Here is a 19,743-nt window from a genome sequence, read left to right on the forward strand (position 1 = left end):
GCAAGGAAAATTAAATGCCTGGATAGGAAAGAGACAGAGGAGAATGGGAATGCATGCCAGCCTGCAAGGACAGCTTATACAAATTTTTCTTAGATTATATTGACTTCTACTTATAATCTCCCATTCTCTGCTACAGGACTCTTTCTTGTTGAAAATATATCTGAATATTGAGAGTAAACAAACTTCACTTCATGGGACACTACAATGCACCTTAAACAGGCATTAAAACAACTAGCAACAGGTTTCTCCAGTCAAAGCAAAGGATTGTGTCACAAGACAACACATCTATTGCATTTTCAGCTAAGGATGCTCCATTCACTTACTGCAAATGAAACCCCCACAGGTCTGCGAATCCACTTGGGTGGTTTTTTTAATGGTGGAATCAAGGTGGTCTGAGTTACTTGCTCTGGCACCTGCAGAGGAGGAAGGCTCTGTCCTGTGCCAAAGGGATCCAGGTTGTTGAAGGAGGAAGATATCTAGAATCAGATGGAAATGGCAAGAAAATATAATTCAATTCCTCTCTGTATGGAGTAGGCAGGAAAAATGAGGCAAGTACAGCACCTCTTTCTGGAATACCACCGAGTCCCTATGCAAGAGAAATGGCATTCCAAAACAGTTCCAGCAATCGTTTCTCAAGGAAGTTTTACCCTGAGATTTTCAAGTAGTTTTTCCTTAGCAAGATGCAAATTTCCTAAAAAAGCACTGCTAGGCCTAGCACCCAGCTCAAACAGAGGAGTTGCAAAATTACTTGTTTTATGCAAGACAATGACAACATATGGTCAAAAGTTGTCCAACTTATTTCTTGTTTTTCCCACAGAGGAATTCTGACTCCCTTTTTGTTGCTGGAGTCTTTCAATTGGGTTAGTTTCAAGGACTGTCTCAAGCTTTTTTGGCTTCGATGAGACTGATGAAATAAAACTTTTTTGTCTAGACAAGAGAGTGACAAAAGTGGCCCCTGAGCCAGATTTCTTACATTTAGGGAGTCAGTGAACATACATACAATGCTGTTCACAAGCACTTTTCATTTTTAACATTTTATTGTTTGCTAAAGATAATCCTGTTCAAATTTGACTGGACCGTAGGGAATAGCTCTATAATTCAGCTAACCAGCATGCCCAAAAGGAAGCAACCTCAGGCTGATCAAGCTAAGGCTGCCAAATCTTAGAATCACAAGCAATATTTTGTCTTTCTTCAGAGGAAACCAATTCCAAAGAAAGAATAGTTCTTGAGGAGCAGCTTATATCCAACAGATTAAACACCCTAAATCTTAAAGAAATAAATATACATAACCAGGTCTGCAACAGACTTTCTGTCCTGAGACTACTGAATTCATAAGAGAAAGACCTCTTGGTCACAAACTCCCTGTCACCATAACTGTCATTATCTCCTGCTTGTGCTCTTACTTGTCATTCAATTTACTCAGGAATTATTCAACACTACTGTTCCCCAATTTTGAACAGTGGAAGTGTGATACATACACATGAAGAATGCAGAGAAAGAAAATTCTCCATGGGTTAAATAAATCCTTAATCTCCTGCAGCTGTTGCTTGATAAAGTATTTTCTGTCTCTTGCAAATCCTATGAAACTGAACTCAGTCAGCTGTAAATGACTATATAAATAACACTTAAGCCAGTTCATATGTATTCTCTTAAAACCTGTATTGTAAGGTATTTGTTGGCTGGGACAGAGGGAGGGAATTAAAAGACTAGACACCAGATTAAAACTAAAATTTTAGACAGTAGTGACATTTAATCTGTTCAGAATTTGCTCATCTATTCAATGGCTAAGTAATGGGTTTCAGTATCAAAAATATTAACATGCTCAAAGTTGTAGTCAAAAGACTTAAGGAAAATTGATAATAGTGGTTTACAAGCCACTTTATAAAATTACCTTCTAAACTAATGAAGAATAACATATCCTATTAATTAGTATCAATGTATTTAATGCTAACCTAATAACAAGAAAAGCTTGTGTACTGCTTTATTTTTAGGCTAATAGTAATAAAAATAAAATGTGTCTTAACATCACAACTGTGCTTGCTCTTGGTTTTCTTTACACACCTTGTCAGAGGCAATGTGGTCTCTCTTTGGGATCTGGTGGGATCATTAAACCCTCACACAGGCAGCTTCTGGATCCCACACCATACAGCCATAGGTCCAGGTGTGTGGGAAAGACTGTATTGCTTAAAAGTGACCCTGTTACACACGTGTGCTTCCAGCACTCTGAGCAGTCACGAGAGAAACTGCCAGTCTGTCAAGGTCTAACACGGTCACAGGACTTTACCTTGTCAGCCTGTGTCTTCTGCTGAGCTTCTAAGTTCCCACCCATAACAGAATAAATGTTGATCCACCCATCAAAAGTGGCAGCAGAGAAGACTGAAGGATTCCTAGGACACCACTGGACATCAAAGCACCACTGACTCCGAATGGGCAACTCATACACCACCTATGACAGAAAGAGAGAAGATGGAAGCACAACACAAATAGCCTCATGCTTTCCCCAAATTACTTGCCCACAGCAAACCTGTCACTTTATATACATGTCATCATTGCATACAAATCTCTTATTTTTGCTTCTCAAAGGATGCATTTGCAACCAAATTATAGCACTTCGAGTCCAAACAGCTGAAAGTCACAGAAAACTCACGTTAAACTGGATTCTGACTGTAGACCAAAATTCAAAAGTGAGAAGTCACTTTTGCTCTGCTTCCTGAGTACTACTGTATCAGAGTATTATAGCATTGTCACATTTGCTGTTAACCGAGGGAGAGACACCAGAAAACAACACAATAAAACCAGAAGTCAAGAGGCAAGAATGTGTCATGAGCAAGAACACAAACAGAAAGAATAGTGTGAAGTAACAAATGTGACAAGGAAAATAAAGAGCCTAAAGAAAAAAAAAATAGAACAAGAAGAGAGGAATGTGATAGCTGCACATGAACTATGAAGGGCATTGCAGCCAACAAGTTTACGGTTCAGCATTCAAAAAGCCAAAGTTCAATTCACAGACTTCCTGCCTGATGTTGGGCAACTCACTAACACAGCCTTGACTTTAAACCTCCCATTTGTAAAATGAACATATTTCCTTTATGGTGTACAGAAACAAAGCATAGACAATCACAGCTTCATCTTCTGTGGGAACATGATTTGTGTTTTCTGTTTGATATAGAAGCAAATTAATAATTTGCTTATATTAAAATCTAGATTGTCAAACAGAAAAACTAAGAAACAAATCCCAAGAAACCAAACATCCCCCAAATCCAAAGAAACCAATAATTCCATCAAACTTACAAGATCAGCATTCTGTATAACTGTATTAATTCTTAATACTGCAAAACTTCCCAACTTTTTCACTTGAAAATTTGCTGTTCATTGGTACCAAGTCAAAAAGAGCCCCCTAACAGTAGTTTATACACAGAAGTCTAATTTGAACTTGGACTCTGCACATCTATAGCAGCACGCATGCCAGCCACAGTAATTTTGTTTTAAGTTTTCCACTAGAAGACAATTAAAATATTTTTGTAAAAATTAGACACCAGGAACATTTCAGAGTCTGAATCTCTTCTAACCACTAGAGATCTAGACGAAGTGAGCATCAAATCCCATGAAACTACAAAAACAGCATTGCATGCATTTTAGGAAAACACATTCATTTTTTTCCTTGTCTCCAAGGCAAAAGTGGCCAGTGAGTGATACTGTCCCATGAAATTAATCTAGCCTGGGGCTCCCATCTGGACTTTGCTCAGTGTTGTTAGAGCACTTTCCCCATGCTATCATCAAGATCAGTGTTCAAAGTTCAGTTATATCCAGGATCTCCTCATTGAATGAATGGGTGTGCATAAAAAAATTTAAACAGCTCCACTTTAATTTAGGTGATACTTAAATATACCAAGTATGGTAATTCTGAGATACGTGACTAGATAAGCACATACATGTGAAACCATTTTGCTATAAATAAAGTTTACTTGCATTGTTTAACTACACTGTTCCCTTCTCAGTGACCCTCTCTAACATATCCTCCTTGGTCTCCTTCAAATTTCCTCCCAAATAAACTTACTACTCTAGGAGAAGGAAAAAGAAACACATGGAAAGAGAGAACATTAAAGTGTTAGCATAGCAAGAGTAATCATAAATAGTTGAAACTAAATTTTAAGTTAAAGTTTTCTTCCCTCTCTGATCTCTGGACAAAGATGTATCTATTTCAATCTGGATACGGACCACACTCATTCACTTCAGAAAGAGTGCATAAGACATGCTTGAGGGAATTACATTGGCACTCCACAAGGATAAAGGGAAGGACACACGCAGAGCAAAGCACACAGTATAAAGCAGACCCTGTGTACTGATAGCTGTGGTTACATACCTCCCCCATACTTGGGTTCCAGCACAAGATTCGGTTGTCTTTGGCACTACTCAACAGCAGTTCAGGGTCAGCCTGGCACCAAGAAACAGAGAGAACTCCCCTAAAACAGATCAGAAAGAAATCAGTCATATTTCCTGTACAGTTTGTTCTGCCATCCAGTAACTAAGAAAGCACCATGCACCAGCACCTTGGCTCAGAAATGCAAGTTCTCATCTCTACCTTCAACCAGATTCATCTGGGAAAGAAAGCAGGCCCAGGAGAAAATCATAGTTCCCCTAAGTCCGGTCTCCCAGTTGTCTGCCTTGAAAAGATGCAACACACCATGCAAGTCCTCACCTGGTGTGCCCTTCCAGCTGGCTAAGAGGAGAGGTAGCAAAGCGTAAGTCCCATATTTGGATCACTGGCAAACGGTCATCCTCAGAGGAAAGGACTAGCTGGGTTGCAACTTCTGGATGCCAGGCCATTCCTGAGCAATGCATCTAGGGACAAAAATAGCACAGGCTGAAAATTCAGCAATGCAAGCTGGCAACAGCACAAATGGGCCAAAGCCACGCCATTCTGTACTGAACTCACCTAGAATGCTTGACATAAACCAAGTCTAGTAATGTCTTGCTCCAGGCAGCAAGCATTTCTACCATCTCTTCACAGCAAAAACAACCCCACTAACCACACAGAAGTCAAAGCCCAAAGCTGACCTAGGAAGAAAGCTGAGGCTTCTCATAAATGAGGTGTGAACACAGAAACTGAATGCAAGAGTGCATGAATTTTAAGAACAGCAGAGGCCTTGTTTCCCCATTTACTCAGGAAAGAAGAAAAAGAGGTGCTTTGATGCTACATTTCCAAGAGAACTAGTTCCAACAGCTCCTAGAAGAAAACCACTGGTACCAAGAGTCTGTGCCACTGCTTTGTAGTCCCATGTGGCACATTGTAAGTTAGTTAGAAATGCAGCCTTTTCTCCACTCACTCTGTTGCTGTGGTCACTGACTTTGATGATGGGCTCATTCTTCCTGAGGTCCCAGACCACAGCCTTGCCACTGGGGTGAGCGGAGGACAGGATATGCTGCACCTGCCGATTCCAGGACACCACACTGATGTCTTCATGCGGCTGCCAAGAGAGGAAAGGCCACACATCCATTATTCCCAAGCTGAGGGAACACTCACAGGAGTCTGTCAATAGTTTAACTGAAGGATTAGGGACTTGATCATATAGATTCCTCTCTTTAACTGCTGATCAGTTAACTGGAAATACCAGCAGCACTAGTCAGAAAGACTAGGGAAAGTCCTTTACTCAGAGTACAGTGGACACTAAAATTCTATAGGGGAATGTCATCTGGAAAAGTACCTCTGTATTTGATGAACAGGCACTGGATTCTACATTGGCCAAATGTGTTATAAATCACTCCAGAGAGAACTGCAGCAAAGCACACATATATGTTTCTACCCCAACTTCTCCGATGGACTTAAATGGAAAGATGACCTTGTGCAACATTTCAGGAGTGCAGTGAGATGGAAAACAATGAAGTATTCATGACTAATTGCTGTTATTGTAGCTACTGCAATGCAGGAGATAGGCAAGGAAACAAACAGGAGACTTACTGGAGGAAAAACCTGGACTGCTTTTACTGAAGTTGACTATGATTTTTCTACTTTCAGGAGTTGATTGCCCTGAATAATATAATAAGCATCAGAAGATCAGAAACTTCTTCCTCTTCAAACTCGAGAAATATTATCTGGGAGCAATAGCCAAGATGCATTTAATGGCTCACTGGCTCTGCTAGGGATATGACTTTCATGAGATATGAAAAGCCTCAGCTGAAGCCTGAAATAAATTCATTCCTCAGAGAAGGTCCAATAAACCTTCTTAATCCATCACACATGCCCCAGCTGGATCACAAGATAAACTGGTCAGTTACTTGATTCAAATCCACAAAGAGCTTACCCATCCATGCAAAGTGCATCCTTCCAGAGCTTGCCAGTCTACCTCCCCTCCCTTTACAACACTTCTTCCACCCCCAAGAATGAAATCAATCAGTCTCTTCTGATTAATCTCTCTCCTGACAGACTTCAAAGTCATTCCCCTTTCACAGACTGACTGACTAGGCTAGGATGTCTCCACACACATCTTTTTGTCTTGCCTACTGAGATACAAAACTGCACAACTATTGCCCAGAGGAAAACTCATTTACGTGTGATTTAGTCCCCGGAGTCATAGGCACACTGAAATTATTCAAGTCCCAGATGAAAATTTCAGAATCATTGGCTCCAGAAGCCAAGAGATTATTCTGTAGAAAAAAAAAAAAAAAAAAAGAAATGCTCAGTTGAGATTCCTGCTCACAGATTTCTTAAAAATAAATGGAAGCAAAAACCCCAAAATCTTCCATAGTGAGATGAGAGCTGTATTTCACAGCCACTGGCATGCACAAAGATACTAACTGGATTATAAACCAAGCACACTCCTGGCCTCTGTGCCATCCACTGCGGCATAGTACAGACACTTTTAAAATTTGTCTGTTGTGTGCAGATGGCTGCTGTTAATCACGATGCAATTCTGCCACAGGCCTTGAAGCCACCATCTCTGGCCAGCTGAGCCTTTGTCTGGCATCAAGGACATTTTTTCTGAGAATATGCAAGTTTCTCAGAACCGACTGCAGATAACTTTCCATTTGCCTTTGTGCTACCACAAGAAACATGTTCTGTTTACTCCTCATTTGTTGCAGTCCTTTCAAATGTGATCAGAGCCCCACTGAATTAAACACCAACTGAACAAATAACAAAATAGAAGTTTTAATTTTGAAAGAATAATGGTTTGACATGTAACAATATTACAAGACATGTTTTGATAGAGAGGTGTGTGATTTGAACAAGGTCATAGGAGAATTCATAGGCAAAGCTGTGAAAAGAACCCAAATCTGAGTATCAAACCAGCCTTGTATGACAACTACTGTGACTCTTAAGTTAAAACTTGTCCCTTCACTTTATTAATCCATACACAAAGGAACACATTTTCTAACATGGAGATTAACTCTCCTTTGTTATCTTTGTATTACACACCTGGAAAGGGTTGAAGTCAAGGGCTCGAACCGGCCCTGAGTGCTTCTCTGCCTGCGCAATGACGGGGTCGCCCTTGGAGGCCAGGACGCGCTGCACGCTGTACATGGTCAGCACTCCGTTATCCCCCCCGCCAACAAGCACTCCAGAGGACTCTGCAGAACCATTGCCAAAGTTCCCCCAGATCAGCTTATGAAACCTAACAAAAGAAGAAAATAAAGCTGGCATAGGCCATGATGTTTGGTGGAAATCAAGACACCCTCTTCATTACCAAAACTCACATCCCTGTTTCAACCTATCAAATATATCCATCAGTCTGCACTTGAAACAATCATCTCCCTTTTAAGAGGACTGTGGCTCTTGCATGCAACAAAAGAAATAAGCTTCCTTCCAAAGATTTTTCAAGGGAATTTAAAAAGAAAGAGCTTGTCTCTATATTTTCAGCCGTTTTGTTGTTTATTTAAAATTTTTAGGACCTCACATGAGATTTGGTGGGTGCAATCCTCTAGCCTACACTTTACTGAAAATTAGTAAAGAGATCTATGTGCCTTCATTTCCAGAGCTGTTATCTGAAAAATATGCTTACACCCCTTAAAATCTGCTAGTTAGAAATCCAGGCTGTGTTTTACACTTGGGGCAGACATCACCTACACTGATAAGCCTAAGAAATCATCTTGCTTTAAAGAGCTTCACTCTCTCTATATCGTCTTCAGGGCAAATTGTTAGCCCCAGCAAATTCACACTTTACCTAATGTCTATCCTGACTGACTACCATACAAGTAATTTCAGATTTCTCTAATAGTCTACCTGCTTTACTTTTATACCCAATATGATCTCTATCCAAAAAAATGTTCCATTTTTGAAGACATATCAATTGATTCAAAAGATTACTTTATATGCTGTAAACATTCTCCTGCTCTCCTTTCTCACACCAGAAAACCCTTTTCATTTTCATTGATTGATACACCAGTAATAAGCCTCTAGTACCTGTTTGAGGCAGGAAGTGCTCCTTTCTGCTTCATATCCAGGGAGGGATCCCTGAAGTCAGCTTCAAATATTTCCAAGGTGGCATTTGTGCTGAAGGACGCATCCAGTTGTTGGGCAGATGTGCCTAGTACAAGAAATACAAGAGCAATGTAAGTGGACATTTTTATCAAAAGCACAAGATACAAAAAGAGTAAGGCACTGAAAACCTATCCTTCATAGTCAACACAACCTTGCTGTTGTAACAGTTCAAAAGAGGACATGTCTGAACACCTCAGAAAAAAGAATCAACAATTATGACAAACTTTGAAAGAAATTAAAAGTTCTTCAGGAACTTGATCACCAAAGTTACTGTTACACAGATAACTTTCTTTCTTGCATAGGTGCAACTCACACACTCTCCTCCAAGTAACTATGGCTTTTGATATTAAGTTCTTTAAGTTACAAAGGACCGACATAATGAAATCCAGCTACAGTTATGATCCCAAGTACTTCTGCATAATGTTCCTCAATCATGACATGTCTAAATCAGACCTTGTAAAGCTACTCTACAGACTAAGTTCTTCAAATGTAACCTACTAAACATGCCTCAACAACCCACAGACACCAGCAGTCACAAACTGGTGGGCTCCTTCTTTCTCCTTATTCTTATGGAAAAAAATCTGCAGGTTGATTTAACATTGCCTAGTGGGACACTGCCAGGCAAACTGTCCCCCAGTTACCACAGGGATGCTTACAGCATGGAAAGTGCCCAAAGGACTATTAAAAAGCAGTGCAATTTATGAAACCACACAGCTTCTGATCTAAAGCAAACTGAAGCCAAGACCTTTGGTTCAATCAAAATCCTGGCCTTGTTGTCTGCAAACTTCCCCAATGCAAATCCTTCCCAGAGGCTGCAGCTCTTCACAAACTGATCCACTGTGGGTCCCCTCCATGGGGTGGTCTTTCAGAACAGATTGTTCCAACCTCAGTCCCCCATAGGGTCATGAGTCCTGCCAGCAAACCCGTTCCAGTATGGACTCCTCTCTCCATGGGGCCACAGGCCCTACCAAGACCCTGCTCCAGCATGGGCTTTCCACAGGGCCACAGCATCATTTGGCATCCACCTGCTCCAGCATGGTGGATTGTAGCTGGGTGTCTGTTCCACCACAGACCTCCATGGACTGTGGAGGTGAGAGCCTGCCCCACTAAGGTCTTCACCAGGGGCTGCAGGGGAATCTCTGCTCTGGCACCTGACACACCTCCAGCCCATCTTTCTGCACGGACCTCGGTGACTGCAGCCTTGTTTCTCTCCCATATTCTCACTCCTCTCTTGTGCTTCAGTTCCACATGGCATTTTTTTCTCCCTCTAGTTAACAATGTTACCCCAGAGGCACTCCCACTGCCAGGCTCACCCTGGGACAGCAGTGGGTCCATCTGGAAAGGGGCTGGCACCAGTGCCAGCAGGCACAGAAGGAGCTCCTGGCAGCTTCTTACAGGAGCCACCCCAGCTACCAAAGCCTTACCATGCAAACCCAACAAAACCACCAGAGCTGTCAGTTCCACAGACAAACTTGCCTGCTCGCAACTCAGTGAATAGGCTCACTTTCTGTTTCAGGAAATAAAATTACTACAAGAAAAATGATTAATCAATAAAATCAAGAAAATGAAATTTAAGGTTTTGCAAAAGTACGAAAAATTGAATGTTAACCAAAACAGGCAACTTTACAGATAAGAGGTTTACAGTATTTGATTGTCAAGCTACGTGATTATGACTGAAGACAGAGAAGTACAAGTGACCTTAAACAAACATTACTTGAATTAACTTTTTTCCCCACAGGCACAGGACATGTGTAATGCAGAACATCAAGCAGTGTTGGAGTCTTAATTAGAAATCAAAAAAAATCATGTATTCAACCTTTGAAAAATCACTCACATTTAAAATGTCAAAGTTGGTCACAGACGTAATTCTTTACCAGTTACTCTACACATAAAAGCTGTAATGTTTTTGGTACATTGGTTGTAAGTTTTCCAGGGACTATCAAGGTGGAAACTGCTGCAGGCTAAAACCCATACAACTCTACATAATTTTTTTCTGTGATTCATACTCTAATATTCACAAATTGTGAAGAACTTTACCTGTTGCTAGGTAAATAGGGTGGTTGTTTGCCGGACTCCATGCCTGCACAGCTGTTCGCTCAATTTCTTTTAGCTTCATTTTCCAAACTCTGAAAGAAATTTCACACAGAGTTTAGATCAGAGAGACACAGTTGATGTGAAAATATTCACATCAGAAACATGATGAGAACACCCTGCTCTCAAAAGAGTGAAGTTAATTGCTACTTCCTGAGGCAGTGAATACTGGAATAAACCAGGATATTTGAGAATTCATTAAACCTGCCCCAACCCCCCTCAAAATCCCACTGTCTGACCCCACATTTTCTTTCATATATAAGTCTCTTTTTGATATGTCCCAATTACAGGAGAGTTTCAGAAAAAAAGAAGGGGGTCTAAATCAACATACTCAAGTCTTCGCTGCAGGCTGGTTTAAATCAGCTGCAGAAATTAATTTAAACAAATGTATTTTGATCTAGCACTAGTTGCTCTCTCCAAACAAGCTAATGTCAGTATATACATAAGCAAAAAGGGAGCAGAAGCAATCTCAGGGCAGGCTAAATTCCAAGCAGAAAAGTGACGTGGCAACAGAAAACAAAGTGCAATGCTATCGTGTGCCAATTCAGTTAATGTACTTTGTTCTTGCTCCTCCGAAAAGCAAAAGGAAAAAATATCATTTGACTTTCTCTTTGAGCTAGAAAATGGCAGAAGGTGAGAAGAAGTAATCCACAAGTAACTACTGGGTTTCAATCTCAGCACTGACAGCAACTCTTTATTTACTCAGGAGAGATTGAGCGACACCTGTAAAACGGGAACCAAATCTCCCCATGTCTCTGGTGAGAGATTAGTTGGGCAACAATGTAGCAGGTTAATTGAAAATCAAACATCAACAGCAGGCACGTAGGAGGCTGCAAAACTGAATATAAAGACAACTGAATACAATACAAATAATTATTGTTCTGAGTAGGATCCCATTCTTACCAAGGAGAAAGCACCCTGCACTCCATTCCTGACCACAAACAGGCCTTCTAAGTATCACAAATGATGTGTGCACATTCACAGGCTAGTGGGGTCACTCTCATGAGCACTGCCTAAACTTTTCAAGCTCGGCTGCACTGCAGTCTTTTAACTTCAGCTAAACAGAAGTGTATGCCTAGATGATATCATGCTGAATAAAGTAAAACTGTCAGCAGGCAGCACAGCAAAACCCTCTGCATCTTGTCAGTTTGCTGTGATTAACCTCTCCTGGTTACTGGTTACTTGACACTGTTTGTGTAAACCACAACCTGCATCACATGGCCCTCTGTTCAGATGCAGGGCTTATGAGAAACTGTGGTCTCCCGGGGCCCACACAAGGGGGAAGTTTGGTCAGCATTACTTCTTGGGCTTGGACCTCCCAGCTAATAATTCTACACCTCTTTTTAGGGTTTCTTCTGCCTCAGGAGTCAGAAGTTAAGGACATCCTCTCCCTCTCTCTCTGTCTCTCCCATGCACTATTAGGATATGCTGACTGACTAGAATCTATTTAATGCTTTTTAGCATTAGTCTGCAGCAGTATCTCCCAAAGCTCACACTGCCAACTGCTACTTGCACATTAAGCTTATCCCAACTTAGTTGAGGCTCAAGAGAATCTGAACAGAACTCTTGTACAATTTTAAAAAGTGCAACTATTTCTTCATGCTGCCTATGAATAGAGGTGGAAAGGTCATCTCCTCATTACCATAACAAATCTCTAAAGCTTACTTTCCAATCTTCCAGTACACACTTTGTGGGGTACTTGTACCACACTCTCTCTGTGGTGCATCTCTCAAGATGTTCCAGTACCTACTCATGCCTCCCACAATACTGCAGAAACCCTGCCCAGGTCTTCTCCCTTCACTGGCACAGGCCAGTGAAAATACCCACAGTACTTAGGTGAATCTTCTAGAAACAGTCAATTGCACAGTGCTTTAGCTGACACCACCACTATGGGGGACAGGACAGCTGGTGTGCTCCTTACAAGCCCCTTTCTTGCCTCTTCCTCCTCCAGTTACAATCTATCAGTTGTAGCAGCTGGCTGTACACTCAGGCCTCACTGCTTCTTGGCTTTTGAGAAGGCAACTTCCCTGTGAACATTACCAGACAATGTTGGAGAGACCTCCTCCCTATAGGAAATTAACTGGTAAGGAATCAGTGAAGAATATAACTATCACAAACTTAGTTGGGTAAATGGTACAAGCTCCACCTCCTTACCTCTGTGCTGGACCAACTGCACGGCTGAAATAATTTACATTTAATGTGCAAATAAAGATAAGCTGCAAAAATTGTGCAGAACAGTATTGATCAATTGTTCGGCTTTGCTTGTCAATAGAGCGTTTTACATAATAAAGTCAATTACTGCATCATTAGTGTTCTCTTTTCACAAACTTAAGTCAGGACAGAATGTGAAGATAAAGTGTCTTGGTCATGGTAACCCACGCAAACGGAGGAAAGCAAACAACACTCCATTTAGAGTGGCTCAATGTCAATAGAACAACTGCAGAAGTGCTGGATCATAGGTACTGAAGAGGTTCACTGTGTCCCTGGCCCTAAAGGCAAACCAGCAGAGGTTCCAACAGACTTGAGAAGGCCCCCAGAAGATGCATAAGAAGCTAAAAGATCACAGTATCACACTGTCTCTTAGGAACGTCTGAGCAGTTCGGCTCCACTGCAGCTGAGGATCTGCAGAGATACAGCAGCACCCCCTCCTTAAGTCAGTGAGCTCTGAGTTTCAAAGGGGAAAAAGAAACCTGATTAAGCGATCCTTCTATACACTAGGCATATCTGTACCCAGGAGAGGACTCATGATTCTTAAAGAAGGAAAAAACTCTTCTTTAGCAAACTCTTCTGGCTGCCTGAGAAAAATTTGCAAGTATTGAACCCTTCCACAGTAGAACTTTTAGGGAGAGGTTGCCACCTGCTGTCATCTCTCAAAATAACATCTAAGACTTCCAAGAAAGCTCATGCTTTTCTCAGGACTTCTAATTAATTAATCATGACAATTCCTCACCCTTCCTCTACAGACATCCATCTGATTACAGATCTAATATATTAATGAATCTCAGCCCCAAAGGGAGTGGACAGAAGCAGCAATTCCTCACAGCTTTCCTCAGACATGGCTTCTTGCACAGACCTTAAAGGGTAACAAAGCAAAACCTGACAGGTCAGAGCACACCTCACCACTGAGAAATAGAGAGCATGCAGCTAAACAGTGAAAATTCCCAAATTACTTTAGACCATGGAAACAGTGCTGTCAGAGGCAAAAATTTCTCACCTTTGCTAACCTGAAATACTTATGGCTTTACAGTACACTATAATAAGACCAAGGTTGTTATTGTATGTACTAATTGACCCTCAAAGCTGTCATAATAATTATCCCTGATAGCACCCTAGTGAGGCGTTCTCTCTCCTGCACCACCCAAATACTGTCAATCAGAAATCCCCTCCCACTGACTTTCCCAGTCCTCCTCCTGCCACTGGACACCCAACCATTCCCCTCTGTTCCTACTGATATTGGACTTCCAGCACTGCACACAAAGGACCTGATAGGCTGATCTCCCCACACTTAGCTAAAAAAGTGAAACTTGGGCAGAACAAGATTTGTCCCAGGTCACCCGGGTGACAAGTAGACACCCTAAGACCTGAAAAACATCCCCCAGCCATGACACAATGATTAAGACACAAACTGTCCCTAGAGTTTCCACATCCCAGCATTGATTTAAAATCTCTGTACTGCCCCTTCCCTTAGCACTGTCCTGATATGACACGCTCCTTCTGCAGCTCCCCAGCTCCCCACAGCCAGGCTGTTCTCGTACGTGCTTATTATAAACCCCGATTACAGAAGGCAGAGACACACTCAGCTAATCTCAGCTAATCACTGGTGTGTGCAAGGTGGGGTTGTTGCAGGGCAGGGCTCAGCACATTCCTCCATGACAGCTCCAATGGTATATAAAGAAACTTCTTGTGCTCTGCGCAGTTTCAGAAGCTGTTGCCCATTGCACGGCGCTGCACACACGTCCCAGGTGTGCTGGTCTGCACAACAGCATTACCCCGTGGGATGGTGAAAAAGAGCAGGGCTCTAGGAGGAAAGCATTGACCTCGGACACCGGGTGTCACACACAGGCTTCGGGCTACGCCAGAGGCCTCTCCGCGGCCCAGGTCACACAGCTGAGATCCCCGGCCGCTCCCCGCCCGCCGGCCGGCGGAGGAGAAACGGGAGAGGGGAGCCGAGGCTCCCGGGGCAAGGACGGGGCCCCGGGACCGGAGTCTCGACAGAGACGGGAGGGCAGCACAGCAGCCCTGGGCTGGGGGGACAGGGGCGCGGCGGGGCAGGGCCAGCCCCAGCTCGGTGTCCGAGGGGCGCGGCCTGGCCGGGCCGGGCCGGGCCGGGTCGGGGGGCGGGCGGCCCTTACCGGCTGGCTGCCCTTACCGGCTGGCTGCCGTGCCTCCCGCGCCGCTCGCTCCCGCAGCCCGGCGCTCCGACGGTGGCCGCGGGGAGCCCAGAGCGCCGCCCGCCCCGCCCCGCCGCGCCTGCGCGGGGCCGGCCCCGGAACACGGCACGGCGCGGCCCGGCGCCCCGCAGCAGCAGCGGCCGGGCCCGACACCCCCGGCCTCCTTCCCCCTCGGTAGGGTACCGGAATCGGCTCCGTCCGTCGGTACCGGATGGTGCAGCCGGGGGCCAAGGACACACTGCTGGAGCCGGGCTCTGCTGCGGCTGCCATACCCCCTCAGCCTTAGCTATACATGTAACGCATCTTGAGGGTGTGCAGAAAGGAAAGTGTTTTTCTAAAAGTATTTTAATTGCCAGGAAACTATGCAGAAGGACCCAGGCCTTCTTCCCGTACATCTGTCCTGCTTTAAGAAAAAAATTACCTCCATTACAAACTCCATTTTTTAGGATTTCTGAGCCATATCTGCCCAACCCATTATGCCGTCCCCATGGATGAAAACCATAATGAAGCTACTGTTTAGAACAAACTGGGACTGGAAGTCCCCAAAGCGGGCAGCAGCAAACAGTGCTGGAACGCTGCACAATGAGCTGGATGGGCCTAGCCCTGCCTCAATGCAAGTGCTACACTATCACACACACCAAAGCTCCTATTACTGCTCTGATCACCTTCATTTCACTTGAGACTCTTACAGATCTCATAACATTTTATACAGCGCTGCATGGAAGTGCTGTGGAATGGTAATTCTTGACTCAAGTATCCCTAAGGAGTGTTTTGCCCTGCAAAACAGAATTCAGTTTTAAGGTCCCATAGCTCATAAAAAACACTTGAAATCCCTTCTGAGATAAAACATAACTGATTATAATTTAAAAGCAAGCATTTCTGTAATGAGAAGGTGACAGCTGACAAAAGCTATGAGGAATGTTGATTGTTCAGCACCTCCAAAGGAGTTATAAATATTCATGTGCAAATAAAACTATGTCCTAGCATTCAATCCTGTAATTTCCTTAAACATATATTCTTATAAAAAAAACCCACACAAAAACCAAGCTAACAGTCTCTTTAGAATTTGGAGTTTAAAATCTGTACAGATGGAAAAACTGTGCATCACTGTCCTTATATACCTGCTTATCTTACAGCACAAAACTACAAGTTGTGACAGGATGCTGAGAGCAGAGCACAGTTTATAGGAAGCACATCTAGAGTGGCCCAAGCCTTCAGCCTTCTGTGATCACCCACTCCTGCAACTAAACAGTGGGGTTAAGGCATAGCACAGCACAGTTGAGAGAAGATTCACTGTAAATTAGTACTAAAGGTACTGTCTCCTCTAGCAACAAGAGGAAAAAAAAAACCTTACATTAGAGTGTAGCTGAAGAAATTTAGGAGCTTAATATAACTGTATGTATAACTTTCCCAAGCAAACTGTTGCTGAAGCTATAGGAGGTCCAAGACCAGTGGTTTGCAGTAAAACAGGCAGATGTCATGGGTCAGATGTAACTCCAAGCCAGGTGGATGAACTCAAGCCATAAAGGAACATTTATGGGCACCTGTGCACTTGTATCAAAGCAGATCTGGCCAGAGCTGAACTTGCTCATTAGCCTTTCCATACTGCTGCTGTCCACACAGCTCTGCTGTCAGCTTCAAGCTACACACTGCAAGGCTCTGTGCCTCACAAGTGCTTCCTAGTGGTTATGCAAACTTCACTTGAGAGGGCATCTAGACCTGGAAGAGATCAAAGTCAACTCCCAGTAAGGGCAGACACAGTACACAACTCCCAAGGACTGGCACTCGCCAATCTGTTTCTGCCTGTCATTTTACAGTAGACAGTGACACTCCAACTCCCAGCAGCACCTGCATTAAATGCCTTGGTTACAGACAGTACTGCCTACATAAACAGGCACAGGTGAGGAATGTTTGTGCACAGGACACATAAATGACCAGCAGTCCTAGGTCTGCACTCATAATTTTGCCCTATAGATGCTACAGCATTTAGAAAAATGGCAAAGGTCACTCCATTTGATTAGCTATAATTCAGCCTTCTCAAAGCAACAGAAGACAACTAGCACAGTAGGTGTCATTGATATATTTCACTGCAGTTAGCAGCTGAGCATTGAAGAACAAGTGTTAACATATGCCAGTGAACACTAGACAAGATTTCTTCCCCAGTAGAACTGACGGAAATGTAGCACTTGAACAACTTTCAAATTTCATAGTGTATCACTGCTGGTGGCTCTTTATTGGGGTCTCCTCCTCTCTCCAGATAGAGGTCATTGAAGGGATATTGCTTCGGTCCCTGCAAGGAGAGACAAACAGTGGCAAAATCACCAAGCAGATTAAGAGGTAAGAGCAAAATGTCTCATCCCATCCCACCCCTACCCAAATGAAGGCTTGTAATCTATGACCTAAATTTCTATTTCTTAAGTGCTTCAGCTAGAATATTAGAGTATGAGGAAAGTAAATTCAGAAATATAGGGTTCCTTGCATAAATTATTTTTTTTAACAGAAACATCAAGGCGGTCTTGCTTTTAATCTTAATCAACATTTTATCTCACAGCATGAGGATAACATATCGCAAAAGCTGCTTGTGTATTCAGACACATTTTTCAAGACTACATTTCCCAAATGATACAGCTCATGAGATATAATTAAAAACACAGGGCAAGAGAAGAGTTAAAGCATCTCACTTGAGTAGATGCACACAGGGAAGGAGAATACCTAGACCAAAGATGGGATACTGTAAGAATCATAGCTCAAATTAGTTCCCTGTGAACAGGAACTGCACTCTATGAAGCAGCATCTGTGAGGTGAGCCAGGCCAGCCAAGAGAACTCAGGCTAGATGAGGCCACAGGACATCCCTTGGCCCATCCACTGCCAGCAGCAGTTTTGCATTCACGCCCATCACTCATCTTCAGCAAAACCACTCTTATGGGCATTGGCAATAACCAGAAATACAGCTTCTTTTTCTCCCTTTATCCTCAGGTTTCACTCACCACAGGCCTGTAGGATGGGTAGATTTCTCCAAGACCAAACATGATCAGCATTGTGCCCAAAAAGAGAAGGAAGTGTTTGCTCATGGTGTGCCAGGGAACGACAGTGGGGGATGTATCAGCCCGGTTCCGAATGTACATGTCAAAATCCCAGTGCATCTAAAGAACAAAGGAAAACAATTGCACATTTACCAACAGTGGTCAGGCTGCTTCTCTCAAGGGAAGCAGCACATTACAGCATTCACAAAACTGCAAGAAGCTGCACTAAAAGGACATTATTCAAATGGTGGCTTCTTTGCTAAACAATTCTGAACCAGACTCTCATACTGAGTCCTATCAGGCAAATAAAATTACTCCTGCAGGGAAAGTTATGTTTGTTAAGTCTCCCTTCTCAAATGTAGTATGTTAACTGTCTTAAGTACTTTTACAGTATTTTCAGATGGCCAAAGCCTAACTTTGCCTTGAACTGACTGTCTCTGCTAGCACAGGCAACACACACCAGCACTGGTGATGAAATCACACGAAGGATTCACCAGATAGCTCTAACAAGAGGTGCAGGTTAGAATTTAGTAACAGTAGCATTGGTGAGCAACTTGAGAAGTGGAACTGATGCTCCTACCGGCTCTCCCCAGTTGTATCTCATGTCTGGCTGGTCCCACTGGTACCAGGGGTCCCTCTCATATTGAGACTTATTAGGGAGCATGGGATAGTCACCATACCTATGAGAAACAAACAAAAGACCAAACATAAAGAAATCTGTACTAATTTAGATATAATTTGTAAGAGATAGTATAAGACAGGCCTAAGGAAATAGAATTAAATACTACTTTGTTTTTATAGATTTTTGAAATTCATTAAAACAATTAGCACAATAATTACCTTGACACCAGTCACCACAACAAATGGCATTCCCCAAACTGGCCTTATTGGGCTCTACTAGATGAAAGAAAATGCAAGCTTAACCAAAATACGGAAACCTAGTTATTTTGGCACATGTCAAAGCATTCCTCAACATTTAAACATCTCCTGAAACCTTTATTCTAGACATGGCTTTCAGTTCCTCCCACTTAGCCTTGCAGTACAACAGCATATGAAGTCTCCCAAGTTTCTCTCATGAAGTCTTTCGTGTTTTATTCACATAGCCTCTAACTCATTCCATTCGTTCCTATTTTAAAACACTGAAGGGTTTTCAAAGCTGTAAGCTCACAGTAGAGCAAAGGCAGGCATTCACCAGGAGGTACGAGCACATCCCCACAAATGCAGGAGCTACTGGCCCCGGCTGCGGAACAACGGCACCACCAGCTCACCCCATGCCATCGTCGGGGTAGGGCTGATAGTCCTCCACCCGCATGTTGTACTTCTTCGCAGCGGCCGCCCGCTCCTCCGGAGTCCGCGGATACGGCCCAGGCATCGTGTCCTTGGACATCTCCGAGGCTGCGGGACAGGAACGCGGCACAGTGGGCGCGGGCCCCGCCGGCAGCCGCAGCCGGCCCGGGGAGGTCAAGCCGCCCTCCCGCCCCGACCCCGCAACCACCGGCCCGTCGCCCCAGACACCGCGACCCCGCCGCCGGCCCCTCGCTCCAGCCTTCGCCTTCCCGCTCACCCGCCCTCGCCCCCGAAGGCGCCGCCAAGGCGGCCCGGGCCGCCCTGAGCCCGGCGGCCGCCCGGGGCCAGAGGACACCGCGGAGAGCGCCCGCCGCCATCACCCCCAGCGCGCAGGCGCGGCCGCGGGAGGCAGAGGGCGGGGCTCGGGGCGGGGCTCGGGGCGGGGCCAGCCCTCAGGGGCTCGGGGCCGGTGCC

General features: G+C 43.8%; 2 protein-coding genes across 2 annotated transcripts in view; both read right to left on the reverse strand.

Annotated features, from left to right (window-relative positions):
- SEC31B (SEC31 homolog B, COPII coat complex component) overlaps positions 1-14,980 on the reverse strand; it is a 34,954-nt gene extending 19,974 nt beyond the window's left edge. Inside the window, exons 1-10 of the mRNA XM_059477019.1 lie at positions 14,937-14,980; positions 10,514-10,602; positions 8,399-8,522; positions 7,415-7,610; positions 6,550-6,645; positions 5,328-5,468; positions 4,700-4,842; positions 4,364-4,463; positions 2,285-2,446; positions 324-476 (exon numbers count right to left, since the gene is read on the reverse strand). Of these exons, the coding sequence (XP_059333002.1) occupies positions 324-476; positions 2,285-2,446; positions 4,364-4,463; positions 4,700-4,842; positions 5,328-5,468; positions 6,550-6,645; positions 7,415-7,610; positions 8,399-8,522; positions 10,514-10,592 (1,194 nt within the window). The 5' untranslated portion in view covers positions 10,593-10,602; positions 14,937-14,980. The remainder of the gene's footprint in view (positions 1-323; positions 477-2,284; positions 2,447-4,363; positions 4,464-4,699; positions 4,843-5,327; positions 5,469-6,549; positions 6,646-7,414; positions 7,611-8,398; positions 8,523-10,513; positions 10,603-14,936) is intronic.
- Positions 14,981-17,022: 2,042 nt separating this feature from the next.
- On the reverse strand, positions 17,023-19,676 carry NDUFB8 (NADH:ubiquinone oxidoreductase subunit B8). Its single transcript, XM_059477124.1, has 5 exons — positions 19,547-19,676; positions 19,251-19,377; positions 18,563-18,662; positions 17,947-18,102; positions 17,023-17,248 (listed from the first exon to the last, which is right to left on the reverse strand). Exons 1-5 carry the CDS (start codon positions 19,644-19,646, stop codon positions 17,156-17,158), a joined length of 576 nt encoding a protein of 191 aa, XP_059333107.1. The 5' UTR covers positions 19,647-19,676; the 3' UTR covers positions 17,023-17,155.
- Between the last annotated feature and the right edge of the window lie 67 nt (positions 19,677-19,743).

This window comes from Ammospiza nelsoni, chromosome 8 (genome assembly GCF_027579445.1).
Source record: "Ammospiza nelsoni isolate bAmmNel1 chromosome 8, bAmmNel1.pri, whole genome shotgun sequence".
In the NCBI taxonomy this organism is placed as follows: Eukaryota; Metazoa; Chordata; class Aves; order Passeriformes; family Passerellidae; genus Ammospiza; species Ammospiza nelsoni.